The 19,136-nt window shown below is 37.0% G+C and overlaps 1 protein-coding gene across 4 annotated transcripts in view; it reads right to left on the reverse strand.

The window, feature by feature from the left end:
• Nucleotides 1-13,582, reverse strand: part of epha4a (eph receptor A4a) — a 73,267-nt gene extending 59,685 nt beyond the window's left edge. For 3 of the 4 annotated variants that reach the window (XM_007228673.4, XM_049482000.1, XM_049482001.1), the window contains exons 1-3: nt 13,314-13,582; nt 10,639-10,706; nt 6,727-7,390 (exon numbers count right to left, since the gene is read on the reverse strand). In XM_007228673.4, coding sequence (XP_007228735.2) covers nt 6,727-7,390; nt 10,639-10,706; nt 13,314-13,404 — 823 coding nt within the window. In that variant the 5' untranslated portion in view covers nt 13,405-13,582. The remainder of the gene's footprint in view (nt 1-6,726; nt 7,391-10,638; nt 10,707-13,313) is intronic. The other variant, XM_049481999.1, reaches the window with a different exon arrangement.
• Nucleotides 13,583-19,136: the final 5,554 nt, after the last annotated feature.

A 19,136-nucleotide genomic window follows, 5' to 3' on the forward strand; every position in this document is an offset into this window, starting at 1 on the left:
GGGACGAACCGCTAGCTGATAGCGCCCTGGCTTACCAGAACAGAACTCACAGTTTCTCAGTGCTAGCACTGCTGCTAACCATGGCTAGCGCTGCTGCTAACCACGCTGTTGAAAATATTGAAAATCTAAGCTTACTGTAAATAAACGGAAGCACTTTAATCACCCAAATAAAGGGTTTACTGGAGAAAAATCTGTGTAGATTAACATCCAGCATTCATTTGACTGAGAAAGAATTATAGAAAATCAGGCATGGCGACACCCTTGTTCCTTATTATTGTTGCATAAAAATGCGCCTTATAATCTGGTGCAATTTATGTATGAAAATAGACCAAAACAAAAGACTTAACCTTAACAGTGCACCTTATAGTCCGTAAAAGATGCCATTTACTGGAAGTCAAAAAGTTTTTTGGAGAAGATTAGCATTGTTAGCATTGTCCTAGGTTAACCTTAGCAATATACATGTTTAAACATGTCCACAGATAAACATTGGACAGTGTATGACTGTACAACTGATTAAATGAACTTTATTGCACTACTGCTTTTCTTAAAATCTCTGATTATTCACTTTTAAATGGAATTCAGCTAAAAACACCACTCGATTAGCACAACCCAGAATTTTAGACATGTTTTGGAACATGGTATGGATTACTTTAGTCTATAGAACAAAAAAAAAACAATATTACTACAAGTGTATTAGCTTAAAAAATGCTCCAATAAAGTTCTGCCATGATGTTCAACATGCTAAAATGGTTCTGATATATATATATATATATATATATCTTTTAAGCAAATAAATTAGAAATATGACTTTTTATGACTACTCAATATTCACTCCAATAAATTTTGGTCATGGCCGTCCAGTGCAGTTTAGCATTTGTTAGCAACATCCTCAAGGCGTCTCCTGTTGTGACAAATCTAAAGGCGTCAAGGCGTCAAGCAGCAGGACTCCGACAGTGACGGGACTCCGGAATGGTGACAAAGGGACCCGATTTCATCCATTACGATTGGATTCAGGATGTACGGTCGGCCATTTGAGGAGTTTAATCGTGTAATTCTATATGGCTAACGAGCTCATTTGAATTTAAACGTGGAAATGATCGAGGGGCGGCCTGATGTGCTCGGATCGAGCGGCAGTGAAAAGAAAGGGATGAGACCCCTTAACCAAGCCCCAGAGCCCCCCCACCCCAACCAGCTTGCTGGCTTTCTATCTCTCTCTCTCATATACTCTCTCTCTCTCTTTCTCTCTCTCTCTCTCTCTCTCTCTTTCCTTCAGAAAGGGAAAATTGAACACTATTGTCTGGGTGAAACACAAGTTTGCTGGCTTTGCATTTCACGGACGTTCAAAATATGCAAATGGTCTATCTGTTTGATATCAAAGAGCACTCCTTTCACACTCTTTCACTCTCTCCATCTTTCTCTCTATCTCACTCTCTCTCTTCACCGTTTCCACCCAAGACAGCTGACGGCACATTCACTGTCCGCTGCAGAAGCCCTGGACGCAGAACTGAAGGGGTTCGTGACAGGAATCAACATATGCGCTTGCCATCAAAAGCACGAAAAAAAAAAAAAAAAAAAAAGAGGGGGAAGTGATGAATATGCATATCGAGGAGAGCTGAGAGAGCGGACAGAGGCTATTGTCTGTCGGAGGAAAAAAGAGAGCAAGAAACAACAACACACAGCTGAGGCCGGCGATGAACCCCACACACCTGCTCATAATTATGACAGGACTGAGATAAACATGCTAGCTTTTACTAATTAGACACACACACGGTTCTGAACACACACACACACACATACACACACACACACACGTACACAGTGGAGTGCTGGCCTGGTAGTCAAGTACACACAGTACTTCAGCCGCCCAACACTTCAACACACAGCAAGTCAGAAATCAATACCGTTCATTGAAAAAAAAAAAAAAACGGTTTGGTCAATGTGTGATTAAAAACTTTCTTACTTCAGAATTCATAAATAAACCATTTATTTCATGTGAAAGATGAGAGAAATCTAATTACCTCCATTGATCGCTCACCAATCGATCGATACAGCCAATCAGCCAAGATATGATTTGTATAGGAGATGCTAAGCTAATGTTGCTAACAAACACAGGACAACCTTTATCTGTTTTACAAAAATCACCTTTTTAAAACACCAAATCCAAAAACTCACTGCTCAAAACTCACAAATCTGTACAAAAAAATGCCTCCAGATTTATTTTTTGTAGTCAGACATATCAGCGTGGTTTCCAGCATGGTATAAAAAAAAATAATACATAATTTGGATATTGCCAAATAAAATTTATAAAATAAAATTTTATTTTATTTTTATTTGGAGTAGGGTATTCTTTTTTATCCTACTTAATTATTTTTTATATATATAATCAGGAATATCGTTATCACAAAAATATCCTAAAATATCACCCACACTAACTAATTAACCAGCTAATTGTGAAACATAGTGTTTTACAGCTTTTTTTACAAAAAAAACTAGCTTCACTTTTCTTACATCTTCTAAAAATATATACATAATAATTTTAGTAATTTAACTATTAAAGTTGATTATTTTATCATTTTTGTTTTATTTTGACGTATTATCTGGCGTTTTTATCACTGCTGATGGTTAAGGTTAGAAAAAACTCATTTCCGGGCCTTTTTTAAAGATATTGATTTTCCTCAGACTTCTAGGTCTTTTACAAATATAGTTCTGAGAAAGAACAAAAGTTTATAAGAGAAAAAAAATCTCTTTTTTTTTTTTGCTTCAGCTTTTTTTCAATCTAAAAAGTTCATCCACTCTCCAAGATATCGCGGAGTTAAAGGGCAGTTTTCTTATTATACCAGTATCTGCAACTCCATTTTGGCTAAAATGTCAATTTTAAGGGCACGGCGCCTCAGACTGTTCCTGCTCCACTCTCCATGATTCATTTTTCGAATACCACTGCTCCATTATACCTGAAGAGAGTAAAAACAGAGCCTGAGCTGAAGTAGCTCAAAGCCTACAAAACCCACAGTTATGATGATTATTATGTGATTCTACTTCTGGCTCGTCTGAATTTGCTGTGTTGAATCTACTCCGGCGGACTGGCCTGCATATTGGACAAAACCCTCACTATTACATACTGGGTTTATAACAGCAGGGGTGCGCTCTAATACCAACAGCTGGCGACCACCACATAGCAAACGCTCATCCCAGCTCCCTATGAGGCGTTTGCCTGGCTCCAACATTTTTAGCTTTGCCTAGAAAAGGCAAAAAGGCTGATTTCCAGTCTCGCCCTTATTCGTCTTTCCTTTTTCCCAGCAGATGAGCAACGTAAGCGACAAATTCTCACAAAGAAGAGAAAAGGCTCAAATCCCCAGGCTGCACTTTCCTCCTGCCTCCATTCACATTTAAAACGCTGGTGGATTTTTTTTTTTTTTTTTTTTTTTTTTAGGCTTCCCTAGGCCTGTCTCTCTCTTTCTAGTCCTTTTTTCTCTCTCTATTTCCAGACCTGCACCGGTTCGGGCGCAGCTGTCAAAATTTTGACGTCTTAATCAGTCTCGGCCATGACCTCGCTCCCAGAGTAGGCGTGGGGAGGGGAACCCCTGACCCCGTCTAGTGTTCCTCTTCTCCAACCCCGAGACCCCAACACCAAAACAATCAGCCAAAGGGTGCCATTGATGCCGTCTGGGATATGAAGCTTGTATCCCTTATTCTCAATGGGCTTTGGCCCATTTTTTTTTTTCTTTCTTTCTTTTTTTTATTTTTGTTGGTCACAACGCCCTTGGTTCAAGACGCCCCATTGAGAATGAGCTCTGCCCCTTCGACACCCCTCACATTGAAGGTGAACTCACGCCGCCCTCCCACCAGCTAGGCTACACACACACAGGCTTATTATTAGTATTATTAAGAAGACACTGACACTCATACCAAGGCTGGGAGAGTGGGCCACCTTTTGAACTTTCTTTAACGAAGATGCGACTGCCCGTTGCCTGCTTGAGGAGACAGCTGATGGCTTAATCCACCTCGGATGCCTGCATGGAGCCACAATGCAGAACTAATGAAAAAAAAAAAAAAAAAGCAAAAAGCAATAGGCCTCCAAATACTTAGTGTGGATAATAGAGCTGGAGATAAAGCAGATTTTGGTAACACTTCCTGTGAACCCTGTATTCATTCATTTATCATTTATAATGCCTTATATGACATGCATAATACTTGTAATGACTGTAATAAACCTGTATAATGACTAAGAACTAAGTACTTACAGCAACATTCCTAACACATTATAAACTACTAAACAAGTGTAAGGGTGTTTAAAGAAAGGGCTTATAATGTCTTAATAATAATAATATTTGTTAATAAGAGCATTGTACAATGTAGCGTTGTAATGCACTATAACACAGATCTGGTATATGTTGGTATAATGCATTAGAATACGCAGATATGATTTTTTATTATTTTTTTTTAATTAAGCTTTAATAAAAGTACGTCACATTATTATACATTATAAAGCCTTATATACAGTACAGTCATTACTGACTTTAAGTGAAGTGTTTAAGTGACGTTTTCAAATGCCCAGAGTAAGTAAAGTCAGTAGTGGTTGTATATAAGGCTTTATAATGTGTTACACACTTTTTTTTAAAAAAGCTTAATTTGAGAAATCATTGCTGCATATTATCTATATATAAATGCATTATACCAAAATATACCAAATATGTGCATTACATAGTGCATTACAACACTACATAGTACATTGTACTTATGAACAGATATTATAAGGCATCATAAGCCCTTTCTTTATAAACCCTTATACTTGTAGTTAATAATGTACTTATGAGCAAGTATACAGGCTTATTACAGTCATTATAAGGTATTATGCCTGTCATATAATGACTATGAATGCATTTATAATGCATTATGAATACAGGGTTCATAGGAAGTGTTACCCAGATTTTTTTTTACTCCATTTTCCACAATAACGATACTCTGTAAACTCGAGCCAAAATCAGACACTGTGGACGTGATCATAAAGTTGCACGAATGAAAAAAAGAACAAAAAAAAAGTGTGTGTGGCTTTGGGAGGTGTTTGTAATTTGCGAGGATGAGACTTGCCAACACATACGATCTCGGCGTTGTAGGAAAACAAAGCCTTCCCTCGTTTCAGAGAGTAATAAAGTCATTATCTCAAACGGCGAAGTGATTTAGAATTTTCCGCTAAATGTCCATATGGAAACGACCTTCAGCAGCCAGTGAATTATGGCACGGTTTCCTTTGTTTCAACACAGCTGTGAGAGCGAGAGCACTAGAGAGCGAGAGGGTGAGATAGAGAGAGAAAGAAAGAAAAAACGAGAGGGGAGAACCCACTTGCTGTCACCTAGCTCCACCAGGAAAAGTCTTGCCAAGAAAGGCTGCCAGGTCCTTTTTTAAAAGGACAAGTTTGGTGTACCCCTTTCAAGCAGCCACCCGTACACACACACGGCACACACTGCGAGACCGCCCGCAGTGGCAGTTCCACCCCCGTCCCAAAACCCCACAGGAGCCCTAAATTACACCCTGTATTTGTCATGCAATTAGCTCGCCTAGATAGCCCTCATAAATAACCGGCAGTGGACTGGCCAGCACGCCGTTTATCACCCGCGCACAAGCAGTGACCCTCGCCTGGACTAGACACTTTTTTACGGGGAGGTTACCGAGACAGTGGGGGCTGCTCTCAAACTGTCTGTCCTCAGCTCGCCTCTTCATCGCCGCTGACCCCTGCCTAACCCTGGACACTGTGTGCGAAACCCTTCAGGCCTTTGGCCCGGCCGCGGACAGCGGGAAGGGAACTCCAGAACAGATCGACCTCACTTGTGACAAACTGGTGAAACTTTTCATTCTTTTGTCTCTGTCTCTCGCTCTCTCCTTGCCCTCTCCTTGCACCGAAAAACAAATCTCTCACCTTGAAAAAAAGTGGAAGCGAGAGAGAGGTCGAACCTACGATCTAATTAAAGTGCAATCGGCAGACGTACGCCGCACGGCTGCTGCCTGAGCGGATAGAAAAAAAGAAAAACAATTAGTGCTAACGCTCTTCCCTCGCAAATCCGTAGGGAGGTGTTCTGATATCAAACAGAGCAATCCATAATCACCAGCAGAACCCCCTCAAACCCTCTACGCCGACCGGCAACAGCCGCGTAGTAATCCGCCAAGCTCTGCTGAGTGTCCAGCTGTCCATATCACGGCAAACTAATATCTGAACCATGTTCCCGGTGGTGATAAACGACAACAACAATGGGTCCCTTCTTCTACCGCACCTGGAAACATTAAACCATCGTGTGGTGTAGTGTCCTACTTCCTACTTCTTTGTTTCCGAGACTGGGAAACAAATGGAATTCAAATTTGTAGATCTAGGAATGTGTGTAGTTTAGTGTAGTAGTTCTGCTTGTCTATGTTTCAAAGTGATCCTTTATGAAGTTTCACATTAGATTTCCAAAAACCAAAAGAAGCAACAGGGCCAATACTGTATGACTTCTATTGTTTTGCCAGACCTTAAAAGATTAAAAGAAAAAAAACTGCTTGTATTGAAATACAAATGAAAAAAGTCATAATAGCTTGATTTCTCAATTAACTAAACAATAGTCGACAGATGAACGGATTACACAAATAATAACCGGCTGCCGCCGCCATAACTGAGCATTTGCAAAGACATCAAATAAAGAGCACAAGGCCCAGAACCCCTGGAAAGCAAACAAAAGAAGCTAACAAAGCCCTTACCTTGGCACGCTCCCGCTCGCTCCTCGAATCCGGGGTTGCACAGGCAGTTTCCAATAGGCACCAACCATTCTCCATCTGCCCCGCAATACATCTTGGGCACTTCCCGCTCTTCCGAGTTGTCCACGCAAGACCCACGCACCTCCACCAGCGACGAGGTGTCCGCCCCAGTGGTGGTGTCTGGGAACTGGGCCAGGTTTCTCACGGTGAGCGGACACTTCTTGTAAAAGATCCGTACAGACACCAGAGCAATGCACGCCCCCACGTCCTGGAAAGCCAGGTAGAAGCCTTTCCGGGTCAAAACGCCCACGTCCCGCACCTCGGTGTTCAGCTTCATGATGCGGTCGCCGATGTCCACCTGCGTGAAGCTCTCGTCGGCAGCAATGGTGTCGATCTTGCTGAACTGGTTCTCTCGGATGTAGCGCTCCTTGTCATTGTTGGACTCGTAGTAGTAGAGATTGAAGGTCTCCTTGCAAGTTCCCATCACGCCCGGCAGGCTGTTGCAGTCGCGCAGCGTGAATTTGATCTCGATGTAGACGCGCTGAGCGCCGCCGCGAGCGATCCAGTCCGTCCGCAGCCAGTTGTTCTGACTGGGCTCCATGACGTTGCACACCTGGTACGTCCGGATGGGCGTGTTCTTCTCGTCCATGATGCTCACCTCTTCCCACTGTGACAGACAAAGATAAGTTATAAGTTAACAGTTATGATGATATAAGTCCCATCTCTCAGCAGGTGCACTACATCCCATCCCATCCCCTACTTGCAGCCTGCCAACCAACTAACAGCTGCATGGACTTTACTGCACTGCATTGATTACTGGCTGATGATGAGGGTTTAATCATGCATCTGCTGCTAGGTTTCTGCAGTCCCCTCAGCTGCATGCTCTCCAGATACATAGATAGTATAAAGCATCTGAAAAGTATGTTTTCAAAGCTCGTTTCATGTCCTACAACAGGCCGAACCGACAGATTCTACTGTTTGGAAACATTCCGGCCTCTCCGGGTTTCTTGAATCTGGGATCTTGGATCTTGGGGGAGTCGCAGAGCAGAGGAAGGAAAATGTTGGAAAGAAGACTAGTGTTCGACAGCTCAACTCGACAGTGCAACTCGAAATCTGGAACTGCTCAAAGCTCAAAGTGTCAACTGTCCATTATATCTATATACAACCGAGCCCAAACGTGCATTAGCTAAGGTGTTTCTGGAGACTACTTTACAGACTCAAGCCTTTTCTGAAAATCAATATTTCATTTTTTAAATGTTTAAACGTAATGTTGGAGGAGGTTAACTTGCTAGTGGTGAGGAATTACAGTTTCAGGAACTTTGGACATTTTGCTTTTAAATAACATTGGACGCTGCACTCGTGAATAATTCATTGGTGAGTGGTTGAAAATAGTGTCCATTCTTGCTGTGTTTTTTTTTTTTTGTAAGGGTTCCTTTAGGGCTTTGCTCTCTTGAAGGCATTTGCTCTTGTTTCCAGCAAACACTGTTGGGTAACTGCACCAATTCTGCTGCTGTGGTATTATTATAATAGTGTTTGAGAGCCTCTGTCACTGAATTTAATGAAGTTGATTCATTTTTCAAGTATTAAATCATTTAGATTTAGCTAATACTAGTATTTCTGAGCAAATGCATACTCATAGCTTGTCTAGTCCCTAGTCTCTGGAGCAGATAAACATGTACCATTTGGCACCATTGGCAACCTTTTGGCTAGAGGTGAATTGGAAGGTTGTAAAGCCCACCCCCCCAAGCATTGAGCTATTGAGCATTGGAATGGAAATACATAATACTTCACCCAATACTTTTGGGATGATTTGAGGACTTATAAATGAGGAGAAAGTGTGGGACTTTAGAGATAAACGGATAAACATGTTTTGTAATATCCTTCGTTTTAGACAAAACAATGACTAAGCAGATGCTCTTCCCAACTCTCTTTTTATAGAGTCTAAAGCCCAACCCTTTCCATTCTGTTTATTTTCCTTTGTAGCATAAGTTAACAATCGTTCCTGAAAGTAGCTAAAGCCAGCCGCGGACAAAGACCCGGAAAACAAAAGAGCAGATCAAATGAAGCACCGTGATTCAGGTCAGATAAAGCTTTGCCTATACAAATGGGTCATTCCAATACGGATGCATTAGAGACGAATCTATTATGCACTATCATGCATTCAAGCCCAATGGCAGACCACCACTGTACATCCTGTCACTCACGTCAATAAATATAGGATACAGTCAATTGCCAGTTTTGACTGACCTCAAATTTAGACCCAGGGTGGAGAGATGTTACAGTAAAAACTACAGTAAAAAATTGTATTTATTGACTTATTATAACCGATAAAGCCTGAGATATATTGACACAGTTAGTGCTGAAAAACTGACATTGAATAAACGTTCAAACCTAAAAGTTTTATTAGGTTGAGGTTCTGAATCTACAGTTGTTGTTTGGTTGTTTGGTTGTTTGGTTGAACTACATCTTTTCATGTAGATGATGGATAAACAACCTTTATTACTGTTAAAATTCTGACATTTAATCAACATTCATCTGAAGTATTTTGAGGTTTGAGGTTCTGAATCTACACTCACAACCCTACTAAGCAAAAAACATTGAAGAAACGTTAATTGTTTGATTGCATTAACCTACATCTTTTAAATTAAGCTTGATGATGGACATAAAACAACAAGGTAACTAACATTACCTTACAGGCATCGGTTAATGTTGAAATTCTGACTTTGAATCAACGTTCATTTGAAAGTTTTGATAGGTTGGTGCTCTGAATCTACACTCGCAACCTTAATAAACAAAGAACATTGAATAAACGTTAGTTGTTTGGTGGCATTAACCTGCATCTTTTAAATGAAGGTTGATATTGGACCTAAAACATCCTTTAAACAACATTTATTTAACTTACTAACATTACCTTACATGACCTTACAGGCATTGGTTACAATTATGTTGCAATTCTAACATTGAATCAACATTCATTTGAAAGTTTTGATAGGTTGCTGCTCTGAATCTACACTCACAGCCCTACTAAGCAATTAACATTCAATAAATGTTAATTGTTTGGTTGCATTAACCTTCATCTTTTAAATTAAGGTTGATAATGGACAAAAAAGCAACCTTTAAACAATATTTATTTAACTTACTAACTTTACCTTACAAGCATCGGTTAATGTTGAAATTTTGACATTAAATCAACGTTTATTTAAAAGTTTTGATAAGTGTTTTGAAAAATTAACTTTTTGCTTGATTTGTTTGATCTTTTAACATACACAATAGATAAAAACACCTTTTTAAAAACCTTTATTTAACATTTGCTGATGTTAAAATTCTGCCATGTACTTCCTGTCACTCACGTCAAAATATAAAAAATACAGGATGCAGTCAATTACCAGTTTTGACTGACCTCAAATTCAGACGAGAAGTTACAGAAAAACTACAATAGAAATTGTATTGACTTATTATAACAAATATAGCCTGAGAGGACTTTTTATAATAGGCATTATGTGATATAAAAATACAGTTTGCCCTAAAAGAGCATTTTTAAAAGGTTTTTCCAGTTTGTTTTCTTTCTGGTGAGTAATTAGTTAGTTTTAGTCTGATGCAAACCGATTGGAAGTAAACCGGAACAGGCCTCCTTCAGAATCTCTGCACTATTTGCTCGTAGAAAAGAGCTTTCAGCGCCTCTTCGGAGGTTCTTGGCACACTCCGGCGCTCTGAAACCACTCAAATCATCATCTGTTTTTATTCAGCTTGAAAAGACTGACGGCACATTTCCGCAAAGTTGGAGAAAAAACCCCACAATAAAGCGCTTCTTGTTGACTCTCTTTTGGCAGTTTCCCCCCCTCCAAAATACGATCGCCCGAAACCAACAAATATTCTTTTTTTTTTTTTTTGCGACTCCTTGTTGGAAGCACTCACCCCTCCCTCCGCCGGGCTCGCCACCCATTTCAGCTCGCCCTGCACCGTCCTGGAGTCCAGCAACGTTACTGAAAACAAAGAGAAACAGAGAGAGAGAGGATAAGAAGAAATAAGAACAAGAGAGAGAAAAAAAAAATGGAAAGATAAGAAACGAGGGCTGAGAAACGCAGCTTCTTCTAGGATCCATATTTATGAGTCTAGTTCATGTGGCTATTAGTTCAGCCTGGCCAGTGTGGCCAACTGGGGGCAGGCCTCTAGAGCCTTGTTTTGAACATTTTTCTTTTTCCTTCTTTCTCTACACTCTGAAAGTACTGTTAGGAGTTTTTTAACTATGTAAAAACACATTGCCAGAGTAGACAAATGAAGATTTCCACTAAATCAGCTAAATTAATGCAACTGTAGCTCTAAAATCAATACTAAACTCATAAATTCATGCTGGCTGTAAAGTATATTTGAACCATGATCAATTGCATTGCATAAAGAAATGAATGAAATGCTGAATTATGAATTACGGCTGGGAAAAATGACAAAACTGTAGTAAATGATGATAAATGTGTTGTTGTCATACACAATATACATATACACTTTTCTGAGTGTATTATTGTGGGTATCGGCAGTGTACTTTAAGCACAGTTCATTATAATGACAGTGTAATTAGCTCTGTTTAATTCAACACAGTCATAAATAATAGAAAAAATAGAAAAACCTAAACTGTACTTAGTGTGGGGCAGTTTTTAAATTTTTAAATTTTAGATTTAGGAGTCTACTACTGCTACTGATGCATTGATGCTCTCTGCATATTAAAATGGTGTGAGGAATATTTTGTGTATTGTAAAAATGTCTTAAAATATCATAAATTAAATTAGTTGTACCAAACTGGCAACCCATATGTTCAATATAAATCGAATATGTGAAATATGAATTTAGCTAAATGAACGTTGATTCAATGCCTAAATTTCAACATTAAGTACTGTAGGTGGTTTAAGGTAGGTAGGTAGTCTTTCCATCAATAACTATTTAATAGAAAGTTAACGTTTATTTAACGTTCATTGCTATCAGGGTACAGGTTAGGCTTTTCGCTTTTATCTCAGCTGGAACACAACCAAGCTTCTACATTGAAATGTGGTTGAAATACGGTTGGAGTAATGTCTGTTTTAATGTTGAATTGTTGTGCTGACGTTGAAATTTTAACGTTGAATCAACATATTGACCCTTAAGCTTCTGCATTTTACATTTCGTCATCCAATTTCAAAAAACGATTGGATGGAGGGATGAAAAAGTGGTTTTACATCCATTTGCAGTAATTGCTTTTTAATTTGGAACCAATTCTTCACCATACCTGGTGTTTAATTTGATTTACTGCTGTGTTTTTGGGATCAAATGTTCAGTAATCATATTTTTAGTGGTGGGTATCATTCTTAATACTCTTTAGCTTTACTATAGTGATGAGATAAGTTTATTGTTTAACACTATGTTAACCATAGAGATTTTCAATGGTAGGGCTGAGCGAGAAATCTACACTTATATTAATGCTGTTAGGTGAACAGAGCTTCCCACAAATAGTAATGTTAGTTATTTAATTAAAAAAATTGGTCTATATATAGATCCATAACAATAGAATGTAGCTAAACAACAAGATATAGTTAAATAGCTAGTGTTATTTAAAGTAACTAAGTAAAGTTTAATACAAACAATTCATATAAGTTAACTAGTTAAATCAATAACATTGAATCAACGTAACTAGTTAGATAACATGGATGTGGATGAATAAATCAGTTCTGAAGGTGGAGATATATGTTAGTTAACTTACAGCTTTGAAAAATAAGTAAATAAATAAATAAGAGATCACTTAAAAATGTTCTCTGATTTAACCAAATTAAAAACCTTTAAAATATAATCAAGAGAAAGATGGATGATCACAAGCCATCAAACAAAACTGAACTGCTTGAATGTCCGTACTACGAGTGGCGTAAAGTTATCCAAAAGCAGTGTGTAAGACTGGTGGAGGAGAACGTGCCAAGATGCATGAAAACTGGGATTAAAAACCAGTGTTATTCCACCAAATATTGATATGAATGAAAAATGTGTTTTCTTTGCGTTATTTGAGGTTTGCAAGCTCTGCATCTTTTTTGTTGTTGTTATTTCAGCAAATGAATGCTCTAAATGACAATATTTTTATTTGGAATTGGGGAGAAATGTTGTTCGTAGTTTATATTGTAAAATAAAACAACGATGTTTATTTACCTCAAACATATAACTACATATAAATAGCAAAATCAGAGAAACTGATTCAGAAACTGAAGTGGTCTCTTATTTTTTTTTTCCAGAGCTGCAGTTGTTTCAATGCATCAGATATGGAAAAATGAACGTTTTCTCTCTCTTTTTTGGTAGTAAAGTACTTTTTTCTAACCCTATCTGTTGATGAATGGTCTCTGTCACGCATATTTGCTTCTAGCAACGGGGTTCAAAAATAACATTTAACTAACGTTAACTGAATAAACATTAAGTAAATGATTTCAGACTGGTTGGAAAGAGTTTGTAAGCTAACTAACGTTAGGTGATTGATTGGTATTTCTTTTTTATTATTATTTTAAAGATAAGGAACACGTTTAACAGTCCAAACCGTGCGATTTAATCCCGAATAAATAAAAAATAAACAGTTAAACCGCTCTTACCTTCATTAGGGGGGTAAACTCGCGCACTTGCCGTCCTTTTTAATATCCATAACAGAGATATGAGCGCGATGGTGGACGCCGTCCGTGTCATTTTGTCCTTTAAAAAAATAAATTATATATATTTCTTTATTTATTGTAGGTATATTCTCCCGAAAGATCCCGCGCGCGTGCCGTCCTCTCTCTCTCTCCCCGTCGCTCCGCGAGCGGACCGAAGTTGTGTTCGTCTTTATCCCAGTGGAGTAGCTACAGACTGATGGCTGAAGAAACACACACACACTCCTCCACACACACTCCACACACACATCCACGAACCGCCGGTGAGGGGGCGGACCTCACACTGACGCAGCCAGCGTGCGTTTTGTTTCCCACCCGTTTTAGAGGTTGAAAGTCCCGCCTGCTTACGAGGATTGGCTGAGAAACGCTTGGCCCGCCTCCTGTCTGCGCTGTGATTGGCTGAGAGATCGTGCTCACCAATGAGGAGTGAGAATGAGTGGGTAAAAAAGCGCAAAGAGGAGGGGCTTGTAGGAAAAAAGACTAAAAGGAATAATAATAATAATAATAATAATAATAATAATAATAATAATAATAATAATAATAATAATAATAATAAATCAAAATGTATTTTAATTTTAATAATAATAATTAAATTAATTTATCTTTATTTATTTATATATATATATATATATATATATATATATATATATATATATATATATATATATATATATATATATATATATGTTTCTTAGTAGTAGTAGTACTTGTAGTAGTAGCAATATTATATAGCATATAAAATATATGTAAAATATAAAAGATTTGTTACTACAGTTTAAATTTTGTTTGGAGCTCAAAACATTTCATTTTTACTTTTATTTTTATTTTATTTTTTATTTTTTATTTTCTTGCCCACCTTCTGTCTGCGCTGTGATTGGCTGGTAACGGATGTAGGTTAGTGGTTTTATTCAGAATTGTTTGTTTATTTATTTATTTATTTAGTTTGTTGCTTATTTTATTTATTTATATTTTATTATTATTTTATTTGTATTTTTTTAAGTAAGGAAAAAAACATATGAAAAAATAAGCAGTTCTGCTTTTGTTCGTAGATATTCTCAAAAATAATTCTTTGATCTCTTTAAAATCCTGAATTTAAAGCATTTAACCAACATTTGGGGGGGGGGGGGTAAAATCATAATAAATTCATCCTAAATGTGTATGTGTGTGTGTGTTGTTTATGCTGGTGGATGGACTGAATGTAAAAGTACAGGCTGCAGCTGCAGTGGTATGAAAGAAGTCTCAGTGCGCCCCCTACCGTTCACCTCGTTCACCTCTATACTGAAGGCATTGCTCACTCTGTATTTCCAGTGTTTCTCATGCCAGGTCCTGAAGGCCCACTGACCTACACTTTTTAGTGTTTTCCCTGCTTCTAGAACATCCAGTCCAGCTAATTAGCTCATTAAACATCTAAACCTCACATTATTAAGTTAAAATGTGTGTATGTGTCCGTGTTACAGCAGGAAGAGCACTAAAATGAGTCTCCTGACCTAGAAACCTCTATCTGCTCTATCTATTCCACCTCACTGCACCTTAGTTTAGTATTAATCCTATTAAACTCCTCCAGAACTCCAGAAACTCCTGTTAAACAGTACAATTCCCTGCTTCTCTGCGCCTACATCCACTTTCATACGGGAAAAGGGACCCAAAACTGGCCCTATTGTCTTCCGTTTTTAGGCTTTCTTCTTTCTTCCATGGTCCACCCACGCTTAACGACCCCGGGCTGTCAATCAGGCATTGACACCACGCCCACAACCCTCGGCTTTCCATCACGGGAGTCCATCAATAGCAGCAGATGCTTCTTCCAGAGCCCTGATTCCATTGGTATGGTCGGTGCACTGATCATGTGCCTGCAGTGATTGAATGGTAACCGTTTCTTTTGGTCCACCTGAGGGGACATTAAAGGTCCTGGAATTGGCCACTGGGGACGGTGGTGGCAGAACAATGTAATCAAGCCTGTTTGGACATAAATTAAATGTGATTTCGGACAGGCTATCGGTCATGAATCCCATAGGTCTTAATGGGGAAGCTGTGCTGCATTTATCTTGGAAGTCACATGTCAGAATTGATAACTTTCCTGTTAAAAATTCAAATAGTAAAAAAATAGGTAGTTAAAGACCTTAGGAGTCTTTTTTTGGGGGGCAAATGCAACCAAAAAAAAAAAAAAAGAAAATATATATATATATATATATATATATATATATATATATATATATATATATATATATATATATATATATATATATATATATAATGTGGTTTATGTTCCAGGTTATCATTGCTAGCTTCCCTAGTGAAAAAAAGTAGATTTTAAAAGTATACTAAGCATTATTATGCTATAGTGCACTTAAGTGTTCTTGCAGCCACATTGTATTATTAATTAATATATAATTAATATATTTAAAGAGTGCTAAAACTACTAAAACAACTTTTATTGCACTTATTATTATACTTTAATTGTATAAAAATAGTACAAAATCTTACTTAAATATAGCTAAGTGTACATAACTAACTGTACTAAAATGAAACTATTTCAAATACATTTAAGTAACATTTAAACATTCAAACTACTTCATGTATGTAACCCCATATTTGTAACATGCTTACAGTAAAAAAGTACTAAGAATTAATGTTAAATATATGTAACCTTTTTGCATTAGAGTACAAGTATGTTTCTTTTTTTCCTCTCTTTTGTAAGTAGCACACTTCTAGTATACTTTGTTGGGTATAATATATATATATATACACTAAACACACTAAAAATTGTAGTACAGTATATTAAATATATATATATATATATACATATAAATATTTAATATACTGTACTACAATTTAAGTGTGTTACAAATTTAATTTTTAAATGTAATTTTTAAAATAAATTAGTAGTAGTTTAATTCGCTTTCTAAAAAGTTGATCCATGATACTTTGCACTTTAAGTGAACTACTGTAACTTAATTGTAGTTATTTTTAACACACTTTGCTGAAAAAAATGCGCAAAAGTATATTTCGAAATACAGTATGTATTTTAGAAGTATATTAAATTGCATTAAACTAAAAGTGTACTTTATAGTATTTTTTTAAAAAATACACTTTATTGTACTTTTTAAAAAGTATGATCAATGTTTACTTTCGAACATTTGATAAAAGCATGGTATTAATGTACTTTTAATATATTTTAAGTAAGTACATAAATCTGTAAGTATATTTACAGCATACTTAGACATTTCTCAGTATGTTTTAATTGCAATTAAGTTATTTTTTTTTTTTCACCAGGGATTGTCCTAGGTTAGCCTTCTTAGCTATGTTAGCATTAGTCTACCTTCTAGATAGATAGATAGATAGATAGATAGATAGATAGATAGATAGATAGATAGATAGATAGATAGATAGATAGATAGATAGATGGTTAGATGGTTATTTAGCTTGTAGACTAGCTATATCATATATATTTGTTTTATTTAGCAGGTTACTAATCGTTCAATAATGCTGTGAATACAAAGAAGAGCAGACCAGAGTAAACAGTGGGTTCTGTTTGCTGTTTTGCAGGGATACCACAAAGTGTTGTAGCTCCTCTGTGTTGGAAGAAAGTGCCAGAACGTCAATACTTCAGCTGTGAACTATTCACACAGAACAAGGAGAGAAATATCAATGAGAAAATTGAAACAGAAGCTTAAAACAGTGTCTTAAATGGGAAGGGGTACACTGGAACGTGCTCTGAAAGAGGGGCTAGGCTAGGCTACGCTACGCTAACAGAATCATAAGTGGGGGTCTACACTGTGGCCACATAGGGCTGTTTGAATGATGCTATATAGAAGAACCATGTCTGTTTCCATAAAGAAGCACGTTTAAAAGAGTTTTTTTTCAGTGTAAAGAAGCTACATCTGATGTGAAAGTTGTTGACTGATATCATCTATGCTTAATGTTTGCCATTGTAGCCATTCATTTATATAGGAGCATTTCTGTTGGCTTTTAATCCAAATCCAAGATCATACTGGTTACCATCAGCGGCTGGAGTTCGGTGGCTGGCTTCACATGCATTGGTGGACTATAGCTTTCAATCTCCTAGAGATGGGGGCATTACTAGTGGTAATTTTCCCTTTAAATTAGGAAGAAAATAGAATAAAATTAATGATTTATTCATGACTACTCTACCAGCCAAATATCCTAATGTGGGGCTCATACTGGTGCACAGCAAAAAAACTAATCTTAGCATGAAATTGTGAAATTGTCTAATTCCAAGTTCTGATCTAGTTTCATCTTTTGTCTTATCAAACATTGTAAATGTACAAATTTTGCTTAATTTAGAAACAGTTAGATTTTTTAATCTGACTCGATTAGATTTTAATTTAATTAGATTTAATTTGACTTAAAATAAGCAAATAAGCTTGAAATAACATTCACCAGTCAATTCTTGTGTCCAAATTTAAGATAGACAACCAGGGAGTTTTACTTCATTCAAGTCTTATTTTAAGGATTTTTAGATTTATGATTATTTAAAAAAAAAACAATCTTACTTACCCCATTTAAAAATTTCCTTACCCCATTGGCAGACATAGGCATATGTACAGTACCAGTCAAAAGCTTGGACACACCCTAAATTTAATGATGTTTCATTATTTTTAAAATGTTCTACATTATCGACTTATACTCAAAATATAAGTTACACAAACTATGAAGAAAAATATATGGAATTATTGTATCGTAAACAAAAAAAGGGTTAATCAAACCAGAATATGTTTTACAGTATATTTCAGATTCTTCAAAGTAGCACCTCTTGCTTAGATTAGACAGTTTTGCACATCTTGGCTGGATTTTCTCAGTCAGCTTTATGAAGTAGAGTCACCTGGAATTTCAGACGTTCTGTTAACAGCTGTGCTGAACTTGTAAAGAGTTAATGACTTAATTTTTTTGGCCTCTTAATAAAGTGTTTGAGAGCATCAGTTGTAAAGTTGCGAAGAGGTAGAGTTACAGGTATACAGTGAATAACTGTATTTGAGTAATCCAAAGTATGGCAAGAACTACTCAACTAAGTAAAGAAAACCAATTATTTTAACAAACGAAAGTTATTAAATCTGAAACATTTCAAGAGCTTTGAAAGTATCCTCAAATGCAGTCGCAAAGACCCATCAAAATGTTATGATGAAACTGGCACTCATCAGGTTTGCCAGAGGAAAGAAAGACCAAGAGTGACCACTGTTGCACAGGAAAAGTTAAGTTAACAAGTTAACGGAACCCCAGATTAGAGCATTTTGGTTTGTTCAACACTTAAGTTACGTGATTCTTAATGCTAGACTTGGAAAGATACAAGAAGACATGATTGAACATCATGTACTTCTTAAATAAAGTGCTTAATACTCACACTTAATAAAAAAAAGAACAGTTGTGGCCTCCATGGTATAATAATGTGAGTTTAAGTAGAATAACAGGACTCTTTTTCCCATTTGAGCTGGCGAGCTCTGCTTTGGAACATCAGAACGATAAAACAAGAACAACAAATGCAAGCCCAGCAAGAATCACAGTTACTGTTGCCAAATGAACGCCATAACCCCCTAATCCTAAAGCTAAGCCCAAACCTAACCCTAAACATAATCCCAATCTAATATAAAGTCTAACGTAACCAAAACCTAAGCCCTAAATGTAACCTTATTTTAACCTAGCCCTAAATTAGACCCTAATCTATCCATACCATAACCTAAACATGATCTACACTAAGCCTAGACTACCTAAAATAACCTAAACTAAATTAACCCTCAGTTAAACTAACCCTATACC

The sequence above is a fragment of the Astyanax mexicanus genome, chromosome 8, assembly GCF_023375975.1.
Source record: "Astyanax mexicanus isolate ESR-SI-001 chromosome 8, AstMex3_surface, whole genome shotgun sequence".
Lineage (NCBI taxonomy): Eukaryota > Metazoa > Chordata > Actinopteri > Characiformes > Acestrorhamphidae > Astyanax > Astyanax mexicanus.